This window comes from Leucopleurus acutus (assembly GCF_964270905.1).
Source record: "Leucopleurus acutus genome assembly, chromosome: 19".
In the NCBI taxonomy this organism is placed as follows: Eukaryota; Metazoa; Chordata; class Mammalia; order Artiodactyla; family Delphinidae; genus Leucopleurus; species Leucopleurus acutus.
The window spans coordinates 28,614,730-28,635,036 of record NC_139161.1 but is presented as its reverse complement, the minus strand read 5'-3'; the positions used below and the strand labels follow the sequence as shown (position 1 = coordinate 28,635,036).

The following is a 20,307-nucleotide window of genomic DNA, read 5'->3' as shown; positions in this document are numbered from 1 at the left end:
CCTCCTGGACCGGGGCACCAACCCGCGTCCCCTGCATCGGCAGGTGGACTCTCAACCACTGCGCCACCAGGGAATCCCTCTTGCTGAAGATTTTTAAAGCAAATCTTAAATACCGTCATTTCACTCCTACTTCAGTATGCAACTCTAAAAAATGTTAATATTTTCTTATGTAGCTATAATTCCATTATCACACCTGGTAAAAGGAACAGTATTTTATTGGTATCATCTGATACCTTCTACAGATATGTCTCAGAAATATCTTTTTGTAGTTGGTTGGTTTGACTAGGATTCAAATAAGGAGTAGACATTTGATTGTTAAGTTTTCGAGGTCTCTCTTTTAATCCTCTTCCTCCTTTCATGACATTGACTTGGTTGGAGAAACTAGGTCAGTTGTTCTATAGAATGTCCCACATTATGGATTTTCTCAATTTGTCATGTATTTTAACTTGTTCTTCTGGTGTCATTTAACTTCTTTTATCCCTTGCATTTCTGTAAATGGAAGGTAGCTCTAGAGCCATGTCCCCTAATACTAGCTATGTTTGTAACCACTAGTGACTATTTAAATTTATTTATTTACTTGGCTACACCACTCGGCATGCAGGATCTTAGTTCCTGGACCAGGGATCGAACTCATGCCCCCTGCAGTGGAAGCATGGAGTCTTAACCACTGGACCACCAGGGAAGTCGCTGTGGCTATTTAAATTCAAAGTAACTGGATTTAAATAAAAATTTAGCCCCTCCATTGCACAAGTCACATTTCTAGTTCTCAGTAACCACATATAGAACATTTCTGTCATCACAGAAAGTTATTTTGGACACTGCTGATCTAGAGGCTTAATTAGGTTCAGGTTTAATATTTTTGGCGAGAATACTACATAGGCAGTGCTGTGTTGCTTTGTATGGTGTCACATCAGAAGAGACATATGCCTGGTTATCCCACTTTTAATAATGTTAAAACTAAGAAGGTGGGGATCAGCCTGATGCCATCATTGTAAAGTTCTAATCATGTTTACTATGAATAAAGACAGTTTTTCTTCTTCTTTTGAAATCTCTGATCTCTTTTTTTTCCTTGACTTATTGCATTGGCTAAAACTTTCAATAAAATTGTTGAAAAGAAATGTTGAGAGTTAATATTCTTGCTTTGTTCCCAGTCTTTGGGAGAAAATATTTAGTCTTCCATCATTAAGTATGATGTTAGTTGTAGTTTTTCATAGACGTCCTTCATTGGACTAAGTTCTAATACTTGCTTGCTGCATCTTTTTATATGAATAGGTGTTGAATTTTGTCATGTTTTTCTATATTTATTGAGATAATCATATGGTTTTGTTTTATTCTGTTACGTGATGAATAATATTGGTTTTTTTCTTGTGAATGTTACACCTTACATTCGTGGGACAAATTCCATTTGGTTATGATGTATTCTCAGTTTATATATTACTCATTTGCTCATTTTGTTAATGATTTACATCTGTTTTCTTAAGGAATATTGATTTCCTTTTCTTATGATGTCTTTGGTTTTGGTGTCAGAGTAATGATGGATTTCTCCTGTGTCCTTTTGACATAACTGCAGTTTTCTTTGATAACTTTCATGCTTTTTTTCCCCTCCTGTACAATAAGAGGTCCCAGGCTCTGTACAAAAGGGTGTCTCAGCATGTTCCCTCAGTAGAGAGGGTTCTTTGAAAAAGTGCCTGCCACTGCTTTTTAATAGTCTTTCAAGTTACCTCTGATATAACAAAACCATTAATAAAGTATATTGTAAAAAGAAAACAAACAAAAAAAACCTAATGAATACTTAATGCTTTAACTCCAAATCCCTACAAATTTTTTTTCTAGTTTTTTACTTAAAAAATATTTTATAAACATTAATATCAGTTGAGTTTGGAAATCTCCAAGTGCACAGTATTTTTACTGCACTGAAAGAAATCTTAAACTTTGAATAAAATTATTAGATTTTAAGGTATATAGTTTTAAATTCTTCAATTTAGAATTGCTTCACATCATGAGGAATAAATTCTTTTAGGTACTTCCTTTTCTTTTTCCTTTCCAGTCAGCTTATTCTTTCTGTTTTGGTAAGCCTTGGGAGAAGGAAGGTAGGTATGGTATGGGGCATCAACCAGTCAATTCCAGAACTATCCAGATGGATATAACTACAATCTTGATTGATCTAACTTCAGTCCAGTAGAGTAAGTTTCCTAGCTGGTTGCTGTAGGATTGTAGATGATGACTGAGCTCAGCCAAGCTGTTGACATTGATTTATAACAATTACTAATGGTAAAATATCATGTACATTCATAAATGAATAAATTTGAGGACATTTTATACCTTTTTCTATTAAAATAACTAGAATCTTATCTCTGTATTCAGATACTAAGATATTTAGATTATGTAAGGCAGGTCATCTTTGGCTATCTGTTCACATGTTAAATGAGGATGAGAGATTGGCTTTTATGAAGCTTTCTGCATGCTCTTAGTTTTAGGCCACTGAACAAAGTATTTTTTTTTCTATGTAAATTCAAATAATTTTACTTTTAGGATTATGTGTGAAAAACAAATGACATCCAAAATTTCTAATGCCGTTAACTGGTACACTCTGATATAATAGTTATACTATAAATAAACCTTTCTTTTAACTTTTCAGGCACAAAAATCTCAAACCAAGAAATCCTGGACAACAAGGACAGGCACCAACTTTAAGTCAGCAACAACAAGTACTTCCGAAGCACAAGACCAATGAAAAGCAAGAAAAGAGTGAAAAACCACAAAAACGCCCCTTGACTCCTTTTCACCATCGTGTATCTGTTAGTGATGATGTTGGCATGGACACAGATTCAGCCAGCCAAAGACTTGTGATCTCTGCTCCAGACAGTCAAGTGAGATTTTCAAACATCCGAACTAATGATGTAGCAAAGACTCCTCAGATGCATGGCACTGAAATGGCAAATTCACCTCAACCACCCCCACTTAGTCCTCACCCATGTGATGTGGTTGATGAAGGAGTGACTAAAACACCTTCAACTCCTCAAAGTCAACATTTTTATCAAATGCCAACACCGGATCCCTTGGTTCCTTCTAAACCAATTGAAGATAGGATAGACAGTTTATCCCAGTCTTTCCCAGCTCAATTCCAGGAAGCTGTAGAACCTACAATATATGTTGGTACAGCAGTAAACTTGGAAGAAGATGAAGCTAATATAGCCTGGAAGTATTACAAGGTCCCAAAGAAAAAAGATTTAGAGTTTTTACCACCTCAACTTCCAAGTGATAAATTCAAGGATGATCCAGTTGGACCTTTTGGACAGGAAAGTGTAACATCAGTTACAGAGTATGTATTTTTTTTAATAGTCACTATTATAATTTAAGGGTGGAAATGATGTAGGTTCTTAATAGTAGGACTCCAGAATGGTTTCAGGGTAGGATTTACAATAATAAATCCTTTGAGTATTTGAGTATTAATTTTGCATAATTTCTTTACTGTGTTTTTTCCTCAGGGGAACTCTTTATTATGAAATATTTTAGTCACAGAAAAGTGGAGAAAATAATATTTATCCATCAACAAACTTAAGAATTTTACATACAGTTAGAACCCCTGTGTACTATTTTTCTTCCTCCATTTTTCCTTCCACTGTCCTGAATTTGGTATTTATCATTTCTATACATGTTTTTATTCATGTAGCTCTAGTCAATTCATTTTACTTGCTCTCTAGTATTTCTTTGTTATGAATATGCCATAATTTATCTACTCTCTTGAGATGGACATGTTGGTTATTTTCAATTTTTCACAAAGGATGTAGCAGTAAACTTTTTTGTACACATTTCCTTGTGTACTTATATATATAAGAATTCCTCTAGGGAATACAGCAAAAAGTGGAATTGTTGGGCCACGGGGTATGTCGATATTCAACATGAAGGGTTGTTGCCAAGTTACTCTCCAAACTATACTAGTTTACACCCTCATCAACCAGCAGAGTATGGGAATAGCTGTTCTACATTTTCTTCAGTACTTGGTATTATGAGACTTTTAATTTGGTTAATCTGCTGCATGCAGAATGGCCTGTTATTGTCTTACTGTGTTTTAGATTTCTAGTGAGGTTAAGCATCACTAAAAGTGTTTACAGGCCTGTATATCATATGTTTTAGTCTATTTTCGTTTCTTTTTTTTCCTGATTTATTCTTTTCATATTCTGGTTATTAATCTTATATTAATTATATGTGCCTCGGATATCATTTTTAGTCCATTTTTTTTTCTTTTCTTTTCCTCCTAATTATTCTTTGTATATTCTGGCTATCAATTTTGTATTAGTTATATGTGCTACAGATACCTTCCTCTGTTCTGTGGTTTGCCGCCTTTGTCCACAATATGTATGACATACTTTGGGGCAGAAATAGGGTTTTTTTCAGGTCTCCCTTTACTTTCTGTGTTGTTCTGATTATATTTATTATCTGTCGCACAAGCTTTTTGCATTTTTATCTATAGTGGGTTTTTAAAAAATTTTTATTGGAGTATTAGTTTACAATGTTGTGTTAGTTTCAGGTGTAAAGCAAAGTGAATCAGTTACAGTGTTTTTTTAAAGGTGAAAGTCAACCAACCATTATATTCATTTTACCGTTATATTCATTAAAACTGTCTACCTATTTATTAATGCAAGGCCAAGTAGTTTGCAAAGATTACATTTCCTTCTCTATCAGTCTCTCAAACTTTTAGGGTCTTTAGCTTAGAATGTTGAAATTTTGCAAGAATATGTGTATACATAGTGGTCTTTTGTTCAGTCCTTGTACTGAACTTTTGAGGAAGGCTGGTTCAATTTGAAGTCTTTTTTGTCCCGTCACTGGGAAGTTTCTCTTTTCTTGGAAAATATCTCCATTTTTTTCCCCCATTCTCTGCAGAACCTCTAGAATGAATTCAGATGTTGAACTTCTGTATTTTCTTTCATTTTCCATCTTTTTTTCCTGAGGGGATTCCTCAACTTCTAGCCCTTTTCTTAAAGTCTTAATATTTGTTTCTCATGTTTTTTTAATTTCTAAGCTTTTTTTTTTTTTAAATAGCAACCCCTTGTTTAATGTCCTGTAACTTTTTTTCCTTTAGAATTACTTTGAGTCTTTTTCTTCACTATACTGATTCTCATATTTCTTGTTACTGTTTGAGCTTACACATTTTAGAATGAGGGAATGAATAGATGAGCTGATTGGAAATTTTGTGTATAAAGGCAGAGCCTTGTTGATTGGCAGGACTTAACTCACTCAACAAATATTTTAGAATGAACTGTGTATCAGTTCCAGAAACTTTGCTTTATGGTAATGGGGTAGGGGATGTTTAGGAGGGGAGACCTTGTACCTAAACTTCCAGGATGAAAAGGATCTTGTGCCTTCACCAGGTAGTTTATTCATTTTTCTTAGAAAAGGAACCCTTTCAGGACTGGGGGGCAGGGGCAGGGGAATAAATCAGGAGTTTGGGATTAACGTATACACGCTACTATATATAAAATAGATAAACAACAAGGACCTGCTGTATCGCACAGGGAACTATATTACAATATCTTGTAATAACCTATAATGGAAAAGAATCTGAAAAAGAATATATATATACACACACAAAACAGAATCACTTTGCTGTACACCTGAAACACACAACATTGTAAATAAACTATACTTCGATTTTTTAAATGGTTATAAAAAAATAGGAACACTTTGTTTCTCCTTTTTCAGCTTTTTTTCATTTCTGTCTAGAGATGTAAGTCCAGGTTTTCTCTGGTTTTTAGGCAGTTTGGCTCTCCTGTTGTTTATATAGTTTGCCCTTAGCCCCCTCTTGCATATTGTAAGCCACGAACTTTCTCTGCTGTGTTTCGTTGATTTTGAGCTTCCCTGAGACTAAGTAAAATTCCTGATCTGTTTATAGCTTCTTTCTCATTTTCCCTACTGTTAGAGATGTATTTTCTTTTAAAATTTCTTGGTTATTATTTTAGTAGACAAACCCGTGTGCTTCATCTAGCACTTTGAATCTTAAAAGCATTCTAGTATGACTTTTTTTTTTAATTAAAATTAATCTGGGGGGCTTCCCTGGTGGCGCAGTGGTTGAGAGTCCGCCTGCCGATGCAGGGGACGCGGGTTCGTGCCCCGGTCTGGGAAGATCCCACATGCCGCAGAGCGGCTGGGCCCGTGAGCCATGGCCGCTGAGCCTGCACGTCCGGAGCCTGTGCTCCGCAACGGGAGAGGCCATAACAGTGAGAGGCCCGTGTACAGCAAAAAAAAAAAAAAAAAAAAAAAAAATTAATCTGGACTTGAAATTGAGGGACTTCAGAATACCCTTATGATCATGGAAGATGACTAACTTAGTTAATAAATTAGTCAGCAGATTTCTTGAAAGCAAATGATGTCTTGGAAGCAAGCCTTAAAAGGTCTTAATCTGTGCTGGATGTAATATAAAAATCCAAGCTAACTTCAACTCTTGCCTGAAGCTGTTGGTCTCCTTGATTCTATACTTCTCTTTATGTAGTCTCTATACAGCAGTCAGAGTGATCATTGTAAGTTAAATATAATGTTATTCATTTGCTTAAAACTCTTCATATTTAGAATAAAATCCATACTTCTGCCCTCATCTGTAAGGTTCTACACAATCTCCTGCATACCTAGTTCTTTACTTGTATTTACTGCTCTCCTGTTTGCTTCCTGATTTAACCACACCAGCTTTCTTGCTATTCCTTCAAAAAAGTTAAGGTCATTCTTCATGGCCTTTAGAATTGCATTACGGGGTGGGGGGAATACCTCGCCCCTTACTGTTCAGTTGAACTCAAAAGTTAACCTTCTCAGGAGGTATTTCCTTGACCACAGTACCTAAACTGTGACCTCTCTTTAATCCCCAAGTCACAACCTATCCTGTGTACTACTTTCATTTTCTCCATATATATAGTTATCTGAAATTATATATTTGTTAATGGTCTCTTCCCTATTAGAATGTAAGCTCTATGAGGGCAAGGACTTGGTCTTGTGCACTACTGTGTTCTTCCAACTTACGTGCACGCGTGCGTGCACGCCTTCCCAGAACAATCCTAGGCACATAGACATTCAGCAAATGTTGGATGAATGAAATGACAATATGGTCCTAGATTACTTTATGATTTTAAAACATTTCTTTCTAGGTGTTATATTTTCTTATTTAATGTATGTAAAAATGTAGTGATGTAAATATTTTCAGTTTTAAGAACTTTAAGAGTGAGTTTTTATGGACATATTATATTCATTGGGTTTAAGAATTCTAGCCATAACTTTAGTGTATTGGCTGCTTGTGTGCATGAGCATCTGTAAGTGAAATGAGGGCCTCTTAGAGGTTAATACAGCTTAACCTTAAGAGTCGGTTCTAAAAGTACTTTGGCATTTTTCTCATTGAATAAGAATGAGAAAGAAGCATAGTGTATGCTGAGTAGAATGGTTCTGGGTCATGATTATGTAAATTAAGAAAAATACATGCCTTTACCTGTTCCTGGTCACCATCTTTTTCTGCCTTATAAAAAGAAGACATAAAAGATTGAATAGAGGTTTTTTTGTTTTTAAAGTTGAATATGAATACAGTTTTGGTTATGCTAGTTACTAAAATGTGTGTTGTGTCACAAATTACTTGTAGGTAGAATCCTTGTTTTCATATTGTAATACTAGATTAGGATAGGGTAGATATCACAGAAGGTCAACCATCAGAGTCCTCGCTGCTATATGAACTGAGAAATATTTGTGGAATACACCTGTTTTATACTTGGTAGGTTAGAAGTTTTGGTCTTACGTTTTAATCATCTAGATGATTTTATTTTATCTTCCTGAAGTTACTGGCAGTAGTTCTCAATTGGAGCAGTTTCTGGCCGCTTCCCACCCCCCCCACCCCCAGGTGACATTTGGCAATGACTAGAGACATTTTGGTTGTCACAGCTGGGTGTGTGCTACTGACATCTGCTGGGTAGAGGCCAGGGATGCTGCTAAATATCTTAACAGTGTATAGGACTGTCCCCCACAACAAGGAATTTTCCAGCCCAAAATGTTAGTAATGTTGAGGTGCCTTAATGTTACAAATAACTTACTCTAGAGTTCAAGTTCCTGTTAAAAGTTATTAAATTAGATACGCCAAACATGTTTAATGATTAAGTTTCACTAGGGAGCTCTCTCCCATACTGCTTTAGTCTCCCCAAACCACAGTAAAATACCTGGCATGGTCTTCAGTGTTCGTGTTATGCTAAAACAAAAGTTATTTTTTCTCATAGTTAAAAAGATCGTGTTGGAATAGCTTATTAATTCAAGTACCTGCTCTTAATATTACTTGAGATGGGATATCATGTGAGGGTCAGTCATCTCCTTGTAGCAAGTTGGCAAAGCCAGTTGACAAAGTCAGATGATGTCCCTTGTCATTAAAAATAAATTCTAAGAATTACTATTACGCTTTCTTAATGTCATTTAAACAATCTTAAATTCTTTGTAGAAGCATTCTGTATTTTTAAAGATATAATATGATCAAACATATTTCTGGTAATAAGAGTAATCCATTCAGAAACCTGGTTTGTTTTATATAAAAAAATTTGTGAATTTGTGTTACCCAGTCATTGTAAATTTCTATTATCTTTTTCCATGCTTTGAGTTTTGAAAATGTTTTAAAATATATAGCAGTTAATTTTAATGAGGTTAATTAGAGGGCTGTTGCAACTTCTATATTCTTTATCCTTTCTTAGGAAGATTATCTTTCTTTTTTAATTCATACTCCTCAAAGATGCACTTTTTCAGTTTGAATAAAACTGAAATTTCTATAATATACAAGATACTGTAAGGCACTGTTGGGGTATAAAGTAAATTTGGGTCCTGGCCTTAAATGAAATTGTAGTCTAATGGAAAATAGTATTAAATTCTCTGACACAGCTATATATATAAGATATAGTAGGGATGCAGAGCCAGAGTGGAGAATAATTCCATTTATGGAGATCAGAAGCTTTATGTAGTTCTGTATGGATAGATTATAGGGTGCTGCTTAGTGGTTTGGTGTGTTATGGTGAGAAATGAGACCTAAAGAGTGGGGTAGGGTTATATAATGGAGTGGCAAAATACTATTTATAAGGTGATACAGGGGCCTCATTAGGAAATTAGAAAGACATGGTAGGGATGGAGGGATTTTATAGATGTGGAGTAGACTAAAGAACTTTATGGCCAATTAGATATATAATGAATGCAGAGGGACAAGAATGCATCAGTAGAAATTTAAAAATGGTTTCTTTATAGTAGTTGACTTCTACAGATGTGTGCCTTTTTAGAAAATTATGGAGGAGAAATTTAGACCTTTGTTTTATTTATGTTAAGTGACAACTCAGTTTCCATTTGGCGTAAATAAATGAAGTTTTCCATTGATTGGTATTAAGGGGTGGGCACTAGGCTTTCATAATAGGTAGTTAAAAAGAGGTACTCTTTTTCAGTTTTAGATGGTGGTGGCTGCTTAACTAGTGCAGAGAAATTACTTCATCATTTCTAAGCATTTCCTTTATTCTTAGACTTCATGTGCAGCAGTCGATGCCAAATTTTTTAGCAACTACTTTAAAGCAAAATTCCTTTTCGAATTTGTTAGAATTTATTTGGAGGGCAGAGAGAGGTTGGGGCTGGAGCATAGCATCTCTCCCACACAAGATATACACATCTGTGGCAAATATCTTTATTTTCTTTTTGCTTCTAATTATTTTTAGTTTCTTTATTAGTTAATGATAACATCTATTTTAGAATAGTGGCTTAAGACCTTGTAAGTTTTAAAGAAAGCAAACTTTCTGCCAAGAAACATTACAGTTGTTTTTAAATATATTTTTTCAAGGGTCTAGCACATAGTTTTAGTAGAATTTGTGCCAGCCTTAAAGAGTCTGTAACTCTTGATTCAGAAGGAACCTTTCTAAACCCTGAACAAAGAGCTGTACTTGAGCATAGTTCTTCTTATGTCTTGTTCAGTATAAAAAATACATCATGATATCTTAACCGTAATATCCCTCAATAGAATTAGCTCTTACGTTGTATATAATATGTATATACCAGATTTTTATTGTATGTATCTAGTTATATAATGCATTATTTGATCTCTAAAAGATAGTTTCTAATTTTTTGTTTCATAGAAAGAAGTCTATGATGAAATAAACTTGTTTTGATTTATTGTATTCTAAATCTTAAGATTTTTTTCTTTTTAAGATTTTTTTTCTTTAAGTCTTCCTTATTTGATATCTTATTTTAATGCAATAAAGCTATACTTTTGACAGCTAGCTTGACTCAGTTTAAGGATTGGTTATGAATATTGGAGATGGTACTGGAAAAGTTACTACTAAAATTTTTTTGAGATTTATTGAATTCATTTCTTCATTAACATTTCCTGAACTGTAGCTTATCTCCTGTAATTGCCAATTCTAAAATATTGTCACACCTTGTCTAGAAGAATTTTTATTGAATAAAGACATAAAAGCATATGCCATAGGCCATGTTAAATTCTCTACAAGTACATTTTAGGATAGTATATGTAACTGTCACAGTGAGAGGAAGGAGATATAGTTAATGAATAATATAAAAGTAATTTCAGTTTGCTGTGGGCATTGCAAAGCTTCCTGTTCATGGCTGTACCTAATCATTCTTTTCCAGTTTGTGTGTATTTAGCTTTATATTTGATTGAAACTATCTCTGTAGTTAACTATTTGGCTATATGTGAAAGTTCCTTTTAGAAAAGGAGAGGTGTGTTGTTCCTATTCACAAAAAGTGTATGTATACTATATAATTGGAGAGTGAAGAAATGCTAACTTGAGTTTTTAATCTGGCATCTCTTAAAAAAATAGCAATTTTAATTTCTATTTTTATCAGTTTTAAATATAGAAGGATGTGGAATGTAAATAATTTATATTTTTAATTTATTGTGACGATACTCTTGATATTATTGACTTCATTTAAATTCTTTGCATATCCCACTGTCTGTGAGAACCATTCAATAAAGTAACAAAAAGTTGTCTTTAGGTATTGCATTTGATTTACTCATTTTTATTCCTAGTAGAGCCCTGTGCAGTAGGATTTTTCCTTTTAATGTTACTGCCTACTAGCTTAACAACTACTTGCATAAAGAGTGTGGCAGTTTTTATGCTTCTGCTAGAGGACAACTTAATATGAAAAACAGTTGTTTTACTCACGTCAACACAGAGTAGTCTTTCAGCTTATTGACTGGGGGTGAGGGGGGTAGGTTCTTATACTTTTCGCCTATGAATAGTTATGTGAATTGGCATACTTAAAATCTTTCCAGCCCTAACTCTGCCACCATGTGACGATTTCTTTCAACATAATTTTCATATCAAAGAGAGCACACCCTCTGGTTCCTATTTTCATGATGTTATTTTAAGTATTAAATAAGAAAATATATGTCAAAATAGATGGAAATGCTATTTTGAAAAGATGCACATTGATATCTGATAGACAATTCAGGAAACATTTAGGATCTAATATGGTGCGGTACAAAGCTTCTTCTAAGAAATAAATGCTTATTCATTTATAGACCAGAACTATTCTAACAGGTAATTGTAGAATATAGCCCATTGACAGTTATGTTAGCACTATGTTCCTATGGAAGAAAGTTTTTGTAGACTTGGGATTTTAGTTTGGGGATAAATCTGAGGTACATTGAAATAACAGTGACATATATCATATTTGATAGCATGTTTAGAAAATGTCAGTTATTCTTTTGATGACCTCTGTTTCAACCTTCGTGTATAGGGTATAGAGTGCTTCTAGTGCTGGACATTGGTGAATAGATTAACAAGATACGATATCTCTGTCATTCAATGAATTTATAAACTAGCAAATACCTTTATTGATTCCAAACCTTACTTCTCTTATGATTGTTTTGTCCTGATACTCAGGACAGACAAGTAGTGGCAGCAGTATCACTTCCTAATGAATAAAGAGGATTTATTTCAAAGTACAGCATACTGTATTTTAGAATTATTAATGCAAACACAGTATCTCAATCCTGTGTGGCTTTTAGATTTCATGTATTAATTTAGCAGGTATTTATTGAGCACCTATTATGTGCCAGGCACTCTTCTAGGCATTTGGGATAGTTCAGTAAACAAAGTTAAGATCCCTGACATTTAGAGGCTTATAGTCTAGTGGGAGTGACAGACAACCATGAACATAAGCAAATTATATAGTATATTAAGAGATAAATGCTATGGAGGGAAAAACAGAGCCCGGTAAGTGAGATCAATGTTGAGGCAGTGGGCATATTGCAATTTTAAATAAGATCTTGTAGATAAGGTGACATTTAAAGACTTGAAGTGAGGGAGCTGGCCATGCAGATATTTGGAGGAAGAATGTTCCAGACAGAGAACAGCCAGAAGTGTGTCTGACCTGTTTGAGGAATATCAAGGAAGACCTTGGAAGAAGAGTAAGAGAGGGAGGAGTAGAATAATAGAAGATGAAGTTGGAGGGGAAAAGAGGAGACTGATCATGGAAAGCTTTGGTAGGATATTATAAGGACTTTGTTTTTTACTCAGGGTAAAATAGTCATTGCAGGATTTTGAGCATTATCTGACTAGAAGCCTGGCTGCCATTATTATGGCAGCATGGGAATCTCAGCTTTGCAAACCATAGAGAACATGAATTTGGGAGTCTAAAAGTGTCATACACAAACCAAAAATGAATCATTTCTCTATTCCCACTCACTAAGCACCTTGGTCTTCAGAGATGTAAAAGTCCTGATGATTTCCAGGGTTCTGTGGTGCAGATCAGCTTCTTTTGTCTTCCCTCTTTAAGCCGTAGATTTCACCTTTCTTTGGTCTCTTTCCAGTAGTTCATCTTTCTAACTTCAGTGTTGTCTTCTCGCCTGTTCTGTTGCCCTTTGTCATTTTATTGGATATTTTAGGAGAGTATAAACATATATTTATCATTCACCATGTGGAACCAAAAAACTAATAATTGATTTTCCAACGTGATTAGTAAAAAACCTCTGAGATACTTGCGCCGAAACTCTGTTTGACGCTGTAAAACGTTTTGCTGGATTTATGGTAATAATGTTATTTTTATGAAACACAGGTCATGCTCTTAAGTTTTTTAAACTTAAAATATATCCACTCATGGCAGTAGGAAAAGGATAATCACTTTCATTGTATAAAGGTATAAATTGTATAAAAGTAGTGTCTCACTGTATAGCCCACACTTTGAGAGTTTCTGTGCTGGAACAGTTTAGATTTGAATCCCTTTCAAGTGAATGGATTTGGACAAGTTAATGCAATTGAGGACTTGGGAACAGAGTGGATAACCAAAAGACAGCACATTTTGGTGGAAAGACTATGAGACCAGGATTTTAGCTCCATTTCTCTATTGCTAAATTTGATACTTCAGTAAATCACATAACCTTTCTATGCCTCAGTTTTTTCATTTGTAAAATGAAGGATTGAAAATTAGATCATCTTTAAATAATTCTTCTTTTTTAATAATTCTAAAAAGTTTATGATACTTAAGTCATTTTGGAAATTAGTTATACTTTTATGGAGAATATGATTAATTTTCTATTGTTATTTTTTTATGCAGGTTAATGGTGCAATGTAAGAAACCTTTAAAAGTTTCTGATGAATTAGTGCAGCAATATCAAATTAAAAATCAGTATCTTTCAGCAATAGCATCTGATTCAGAACAAGAACCTAAAATTGATCCATATGCATTTGTTGAAGGAGATGAGGAATTCCTTTTTCCTGATAAGAAAGATAGACAAAATAATGAGAGAGAAGCTGGAAAAAAACACAAGGTAAGAGAAATCAAAGTACACCAGAGTGTCACTGATGATCTGTAGCTCTGCATATAGTACCACACTTGTATTTGGAAAAAAAAAAAATCATTTTTAACTTAGAAAAACATTTTTTAAAAATAGGTAAATCAGGCACATTGTACATAATTTAAGAGCTTGTATGGGCTTGAAATTGTAGCTGGTCTCTGATAATGTTTATTTTTTGTTGTATAAGTTTTGAGGTTGGAGAAAGAGTGCATTAATTTCTGTTATATTGAAATCAGGACATTTAGGTAGACGAACTGTTTTGATTCTGAGTTACACTATGCTGTAAGTGAATTACCAGTTTTCAAAATTGCAGTAAAATATACATCACTGAGTTTATAAAATACATGATACTTTGAATATGTGAATCAAGAACCTGTAGTGCCCCTGAAAGTAAATTGTTATGAGAATAAAGTGTGAGATGTACAAATACTTACTTGATTAAAATTTTAAAAATCAAATATTTGAGGATCTATTAAGGACAGAGAAATCTATTAAGATAACTCTGCTAGATAAGAATTTTGCCGTAAATACAAAATTGGAAATTGAAAGCTGTAAAATTGCAAAAAGGACCCAATAGTATGTTTAATACAAAGAATTCATTTCACAAAGTTTTATTTAGCCTTACTGTGTGCCAGGTACTTGACATTTTGTTCTTCTGTAAATGTGGAAACAGTAGTATCTGGGAAGGCAGTAGGTATTGTAGAAAGAACATGGACTTTGGGATTTGGCAGATTTAGGTTGAAATCCCAGCTCCACTACTTATCAGCTGTATTTCCTGGGTTATCTTTAGAACTATTTTTTGTCTGTAAAATGAGTGTACTATTTCCTTATCACGTAGGTTAGTTGTGAGAGTTATTGATGTCTGTACTACACCCAGCAGAATGCTTGATACATAGCTACTCAATAGTTGGTATATTTTATTATTGGTAAAATATGTATTTCAGTCTAATATGTAATATTGTGTGCAGGTAGAAGATGTGCCATCTAGTGTAACAGTGGTATCACATGAAGAAGATGCTATGTCATTATTTAGTCCCTCTATCAAGCAAGGTAAAACTTTAATTTTCTTTTTTAAAATACTGCATTCCAGGATTGTTACTCCAAAGTAATCTGACATTGTTGGACTTTTAGTGTTCCTTTTTGCATAATTCATATGTTTCATAGAAAGGGACCTATCTTAAAATGATGGATTTATTGTTTATCTTGTACTGGGAGAAGCAAGTTTAGGTGATAGAAATTCTGTTTTGAATTGTTGGAACGTCTTTCCTTTTTTTTTTTTTTTTTAATTTTTATTTTTGGCTTCCTTGGATCTTCATTGCTGTGCGTGGGTTTTTTCTAGTTGCGGTGAGTGGGGGCTACTCCTTGTTGCGGCGCATAGGTCTCTCACTGTAGTGGCTTTTCTGTTGTCAAGTACGGGCTCTAGGTGCTTGGGCTTCAGTAGTTGTGGCACACGGGCTTAGTTGCTCTGCAGCATGTGGGATCTTCCTGGACCAGGGATCGAACCTGTGTCCCTTACATTGGCAGGCAGATTCTTAACCCCTGTGCCACTAGGGAAGTCCCTCCTTTTTTAACAAATAAAAATAATTTTCAGCTGTAAAATGAAGGGATAGGATAAGATCATCGCCTGAGATCTCTCTCAGATCTAAAAACTCAATTTATGAATTAGACTTTACTGTAATTTAGTTGTCCTTTTCTCCCCCTCTCCCCAAGTTAGAAGAACTGTTGCTGAGGTCATTAATTTAACAAATATTTATTGAGCACGTGTTATGTGTAGGCACTGTTCTCGGCACTGGAGATACAGTGGTGAAGACTCCACTTTGAAAGTGTCTGACTTGTGCTACTTGTGAATAGAATAGAGAGACATGATATATTAGTTCTTTTACAAGATCTATTTAATTTTTGATGGAGGCAGAAGAAGTTGTCCTTTGGTATGTGTCTTTTAGGGGCAGAGTTTTGTTTTAGTATTTGGAATAAATAGAGAAGGTCAGTCAGGCTCTGTGCAACCAAAAACAGGAATAAGAAAAGAAGTCCATCTGAATAAGGAAGAGATGGTCTTTCATGAAATAAATTTAGTGGTCAGTGGTTCTAAGTAGCTTAAAGTGAGTTAACAATTCGGGTTTTTTAGCCTGTTTACCTACCCTAGGATATAGGAAATGTGTAGTTGTCCCTGTGGTGTGGCTTTCTCAAAATGTGGACCGTCTGCCACATTCTGGAGCATGTTTTGAAGTGAAACTGGGAAATCTTGGTTTTTAATAAATATCCTAGATGATTTTTACACACTCTAAAAATTTCAGAACTACTGCTTTAGTGAATCTTTAGGACAATGTGCAGAGGCACTTGGAAAGTGACTTTCACCTTTCTGAAAGGGAGGGCTATTTCAAGTTGTTTAACCATTCTGAGGATGCTTTGGAAGGTTTATACACCAAATTGCTTTCTTTTTTTTCTTTCTTGTGTGGGAATGTAAGAGGAATTTAACTTTCATTTGTATTTTTATTTTTTCTAAAGTCTTTTTTTTCACTAAAACTGGGGGGGGGGGAAGGAAAATAAAATTTTAGAACTGAAATGAAACTTAACTAAGAGGTACTTAAGTGAGTACTTAAGTGCCTGGCACTGGGCAAAAGTGCTTTATCTACATTCTGTCACATTTAATTCTTGTCATCCTGTTAGTGTTGGCGTTGGGATTCAAATTAATAGTCTGTTTGACTCAAGAGCCAGAGAATCTGTGCTTCCTTTATATTTCAGGAAGATAGAAAAATTAAATGTGTGTGTGTTTAATTCTGTTTAATTCTGTTGTCCTGATAGTGTTTCTATTTTTATTTGACATATTATTAATGTAGATTACTTAGCTGTGTTATGGATTACATAGCCTTTGGTGAGCTTCCTGGGGAAGGTATGACCATATATTTAAAAGTTTGTTTCTGTGAACTAAATTTTAAACAAGTCACCATTTCTTATTGTATAACACCCTTATAAAGTTATATGTCTAGCTTAAATAAATAGAATAATACCCATTTGGTCAGTAGTAGAATTTTTGATTTTTTTTTTCTGGTTGACATATGTAGATGCTCCACGCCCTACTAGTCATGCCCGTCCTCCATCAACCAGTTTGATTTATGACTCAGACCTGGCTGTCTCTTATACTGACCTTGATAATCTTTTTAATTCTGATGAAGATGAACTGACAGTGAGTATCTTATTAATGATTACAATTATAATTTGTTTTCCTTCATTTTATATAAGTTTATTTTTCAGAAGTGATATGTGACTTGAATACTATGTTTTAACCCTGAACAATAGGATATATTTTGGAAGAAATTAATTGGTGTCCTTTTTTAACCTCATGTTTGAGCCTTTTTTGTTTTTTTTTCTGGCTGCACCGCCTGGCTTGCAGAATCCCGACCAGGGATTGAACCCGGGCCCTCGGCAGTGAAAGCACAGAGTCCTAACCACTGGACCGCCAGGGAATTCCCTGAGCATTCTTGATATAATGTCACCTATAAACTTTGAGGGGTTTTTTTCTTTATTTTTTGTCTTTGAAGGACATGTATAATTAAGCTTAATTTGAGCTCTGCCGTATGTTCTTTTTCTCCAGTCCTTAGGAAGCAGAATTATTATTATTACTTTAATAACTAGAATTATGACTTATAACATTATACCAGAACATATAAGATTTTTAGAAATTTCATGTAATGTCTGAAACATTTATATTAACATACTTGCAAACAAATAACCCAAAGAAAGTTTAGTATTGTTTTTTGTTTGTTTGTTTGTTTGTTTGTACTGCAGGTTATTATTAGTCATCAATTTTATACACATCAGTGTATACATGTCAATCCCAATCGCCCAATTCAGCACACCACCATTCCCACCCCACCGCGGTTTTCCCCCCTTGGTGTCCATGTTTCTTCTCTACATCTGTGTCTCAGCTTCTGCCCTGCAAACTGGTTCATCTGTACCATTTTTCTAGGTTCCACATACATGCGTTAATATACGATATTTGTTTTTCTCTTTCTGACTTACTTCACTCTGTATGACAGTCTCTAGATGCATCCACGTCTCAACAAATGACTCAATTTCGAGGAAGCAGAATTATTAACCTAATCTTTGATCCTCTAGTTTTAGAAATGACCGAAAAATTGACTCAATTAGAGAATAATAAGTAATTAACATTAAAGTTATATGCCTTGTCAGTTTGTTAAGGAATACTGCTTCTTCTGAATTTGTTTGGCTTCACAGCCATTATTATAAGACACCTACATACTATAATAATGAAAGAGGAAGAAAAAGTAATGCTTAATCTTTAACACCCATTTTCAGGGAAAGGTGAAGATAAAAGAAATTAAAGCTTAAAATGAGATTCCCTAGAATGTCAAGTCTCTGGCAAATTAATGAATTGGGTGCTGCATTATAAAAGGGAATTCCTTTTTCATCTGCATAAAGATAGCTTGGAAACTTATATAGTACATTTGGTCTCTTCAATTAAGTGACATAAAGCAGATATCACTATACATAAACTTTTACTCCACATCCCATAATATAGTATATTTTAGGTGAATATATCCCTGAATACTTCGATACTTTTGTACTTTCTCTACCATTCACGTATCAGCAGTGGCTCTTCTGAGGTCAAAGGTTGTAATCAGAGCTCAGTCTACATATCTAAGACAAGGTGGCTAACAGGAGACAAGGAACCAAGTTGTCAGCTCTAACAACACTGGTGACAGATTAGAGATTCTAAAACTTGTTTTGTTCAATGTATTAAAACTACCTTTAGTTAGGGATCCTATTGCTTTGTCGTATGAGATCTTTCTGAAGTTTTGCTTAGTTTTACCTGTTGTAGCGTTTTTGCAGGGCAAGAAGATTATTAAACAAGGTAAAAGTGTAAACAAGAATTTGGAGGGGTGATTGATTATATAGGAATCTTTAATGTCTTTTATTTAAAGGGACAAATGCTTTATGAGTATCTTTTACTAAGAGGCAATTCTGATGTTAATTACAAACCGTTATAGTAGGTTTTCTTACTTTTTTTTTTTTAATAGGTTTTAAGTAATAGGTTGTTCTGTGTATTTTGAAAGTATTGGTCATTTTCTTGAAGGAACTTTTTCCTCTATTATTTGGAGCATTATCAAATCAGTAGAAAAACTAATCTGGGTTATTGATTACCTAAAATGTGTTTTATGTCTTTAAATTATTTTGTATCTTTAAATTGTATCTTGTATATATTTGGCTCTAGCACAAATGGGCTCTACTTTCAAGTTACTCTGAATGATTACTGTCTTGATCACGTTGGATTTAAATTTCAGAGCAATATGTGTGTGTGTGTGTTTTTTAATAGCCTGGATCTAAAAAATCGGCGAATGGATCAGATGATAAATCCAGCTGCAAGGAGTCAAAGACAGGAAATCTGGACCCATTATCTTGCATAAGTAAGCTTCCCAAATCTGTGTTCCAGATAAATCTGCAAACTTAATCTCAACAAAGTTCTCCACCGCTTTGTTTAAGCACAGAGTAACTTCTTTTTAGTCTTATGTTAAAATGTGTGTTTTATTAAATATAGGCACTGCAGATCTTCATAAAATGTATCCTACACCACCATCATTGGAACAACATATTATGGGATTTTCCCCAATGAATATGAATAATAAAGAATATGGTAGTATGGATACAACACCTGGAGGAACTGTTCTAGAAGGAAGTAGTTCTAGTATAGGAGCACAGTTCAAAATTGAGGTTGATGAAGGATTCTGTAGCCCAAAACCTTCTGAAATTAAAGTAAGTATTTTATTTTTCTAGAAAAATAATTCACTTCCTATATTTTTGTATAGAATTAGTTTATTGCTAGATTCAAAAATCCTTTCTTAGTGATTCTAATTTTGTTATTAACAAATTTGAATTATGGTGACACTATTAAGAATGCATTTAAGAAAAGAGTAGGATTACATTTACATTGTATTATTTTGTTTAAAGACAGGAAAAAAGGGCTAGAGTCAGTTTGTTGTTTTTTTTTCCCTTGGAAAATAAGATGCTAAAAGTCATGGTCTTTATATTGTAGGATTTTTCTTATGTCTATAAGCCTGAAAATTGTCAAGTTCTAGTGGGATGTTCCATGTTTGCACCTCTAAAAACTCTACCAAGCCAGTGTCTGCCTACTATCAAATTGCCAGAAGAGTGTATTTACCGTCAGAGTTGGACTGTTGGAAAATTGGAATTGCTTCCTTCAGGGCCTACAATGCCATTCATCAAAGAGGGGTATGATTTAAATGTATAGTATTGGTATAGTATATGAATGCTTATATAGCTTTAATTTTTTTCATAGAAGCACCTAGTATGTTGGTACCCGGAAAAAAGATACTGGTTTTTGAAAGTTCTAAAAATCATTTTCTGATTAATAGCTTATAATGGTGTTTGTTCAGTATGGTTATTAAAGTATTGGAACACTAAAGACCAATAAACTTTGTCTTTGGAAGCACCTTTTATTTTGGTCTGAAATCCTAATCACTCTCATTTGT

General features: G+C 34.2%; 1 protein-coding gene across 1 annotated transcript in view; it reads left to right on the top strand.

Annotated features, from left to right (window-relative positions):
* Positions 1-20,307, top strand: part of MED13 (mediator complex subunit 13) — a 95,363-nt gene that overhangs the window by 35,607 nt on the left and 39,449 nt on the right. The window contains exons 9-15 of the mRNA XM_082861415.1: positions 2,639-3,322; positions 13,558-13,771; positions 14,767-14,848; positions 16,861-16,982; positions 19,134-19,224; positions 19,356-19,570; positions 19,851-20,047. Coding sequence (XP_082717541.1) covers positions 2,639-3,322; positions 13,558-13,771; positions 14,767-14,848; positions 16,861-16,982; positions 19,134-19,224; positions 19,356-19,570; positions 19,851-20,047 — 1,605 coding nt within the window. The remainder of the gene's footprint in view (positions 1-2,638; positions 3,323-13,557; positions 13,772-14,766; positions 14,849-16,860; positions 16,983-19,133; positions 19,225-19,355; positions 19,571-19,850; positions 20,048-20,307) is intronic.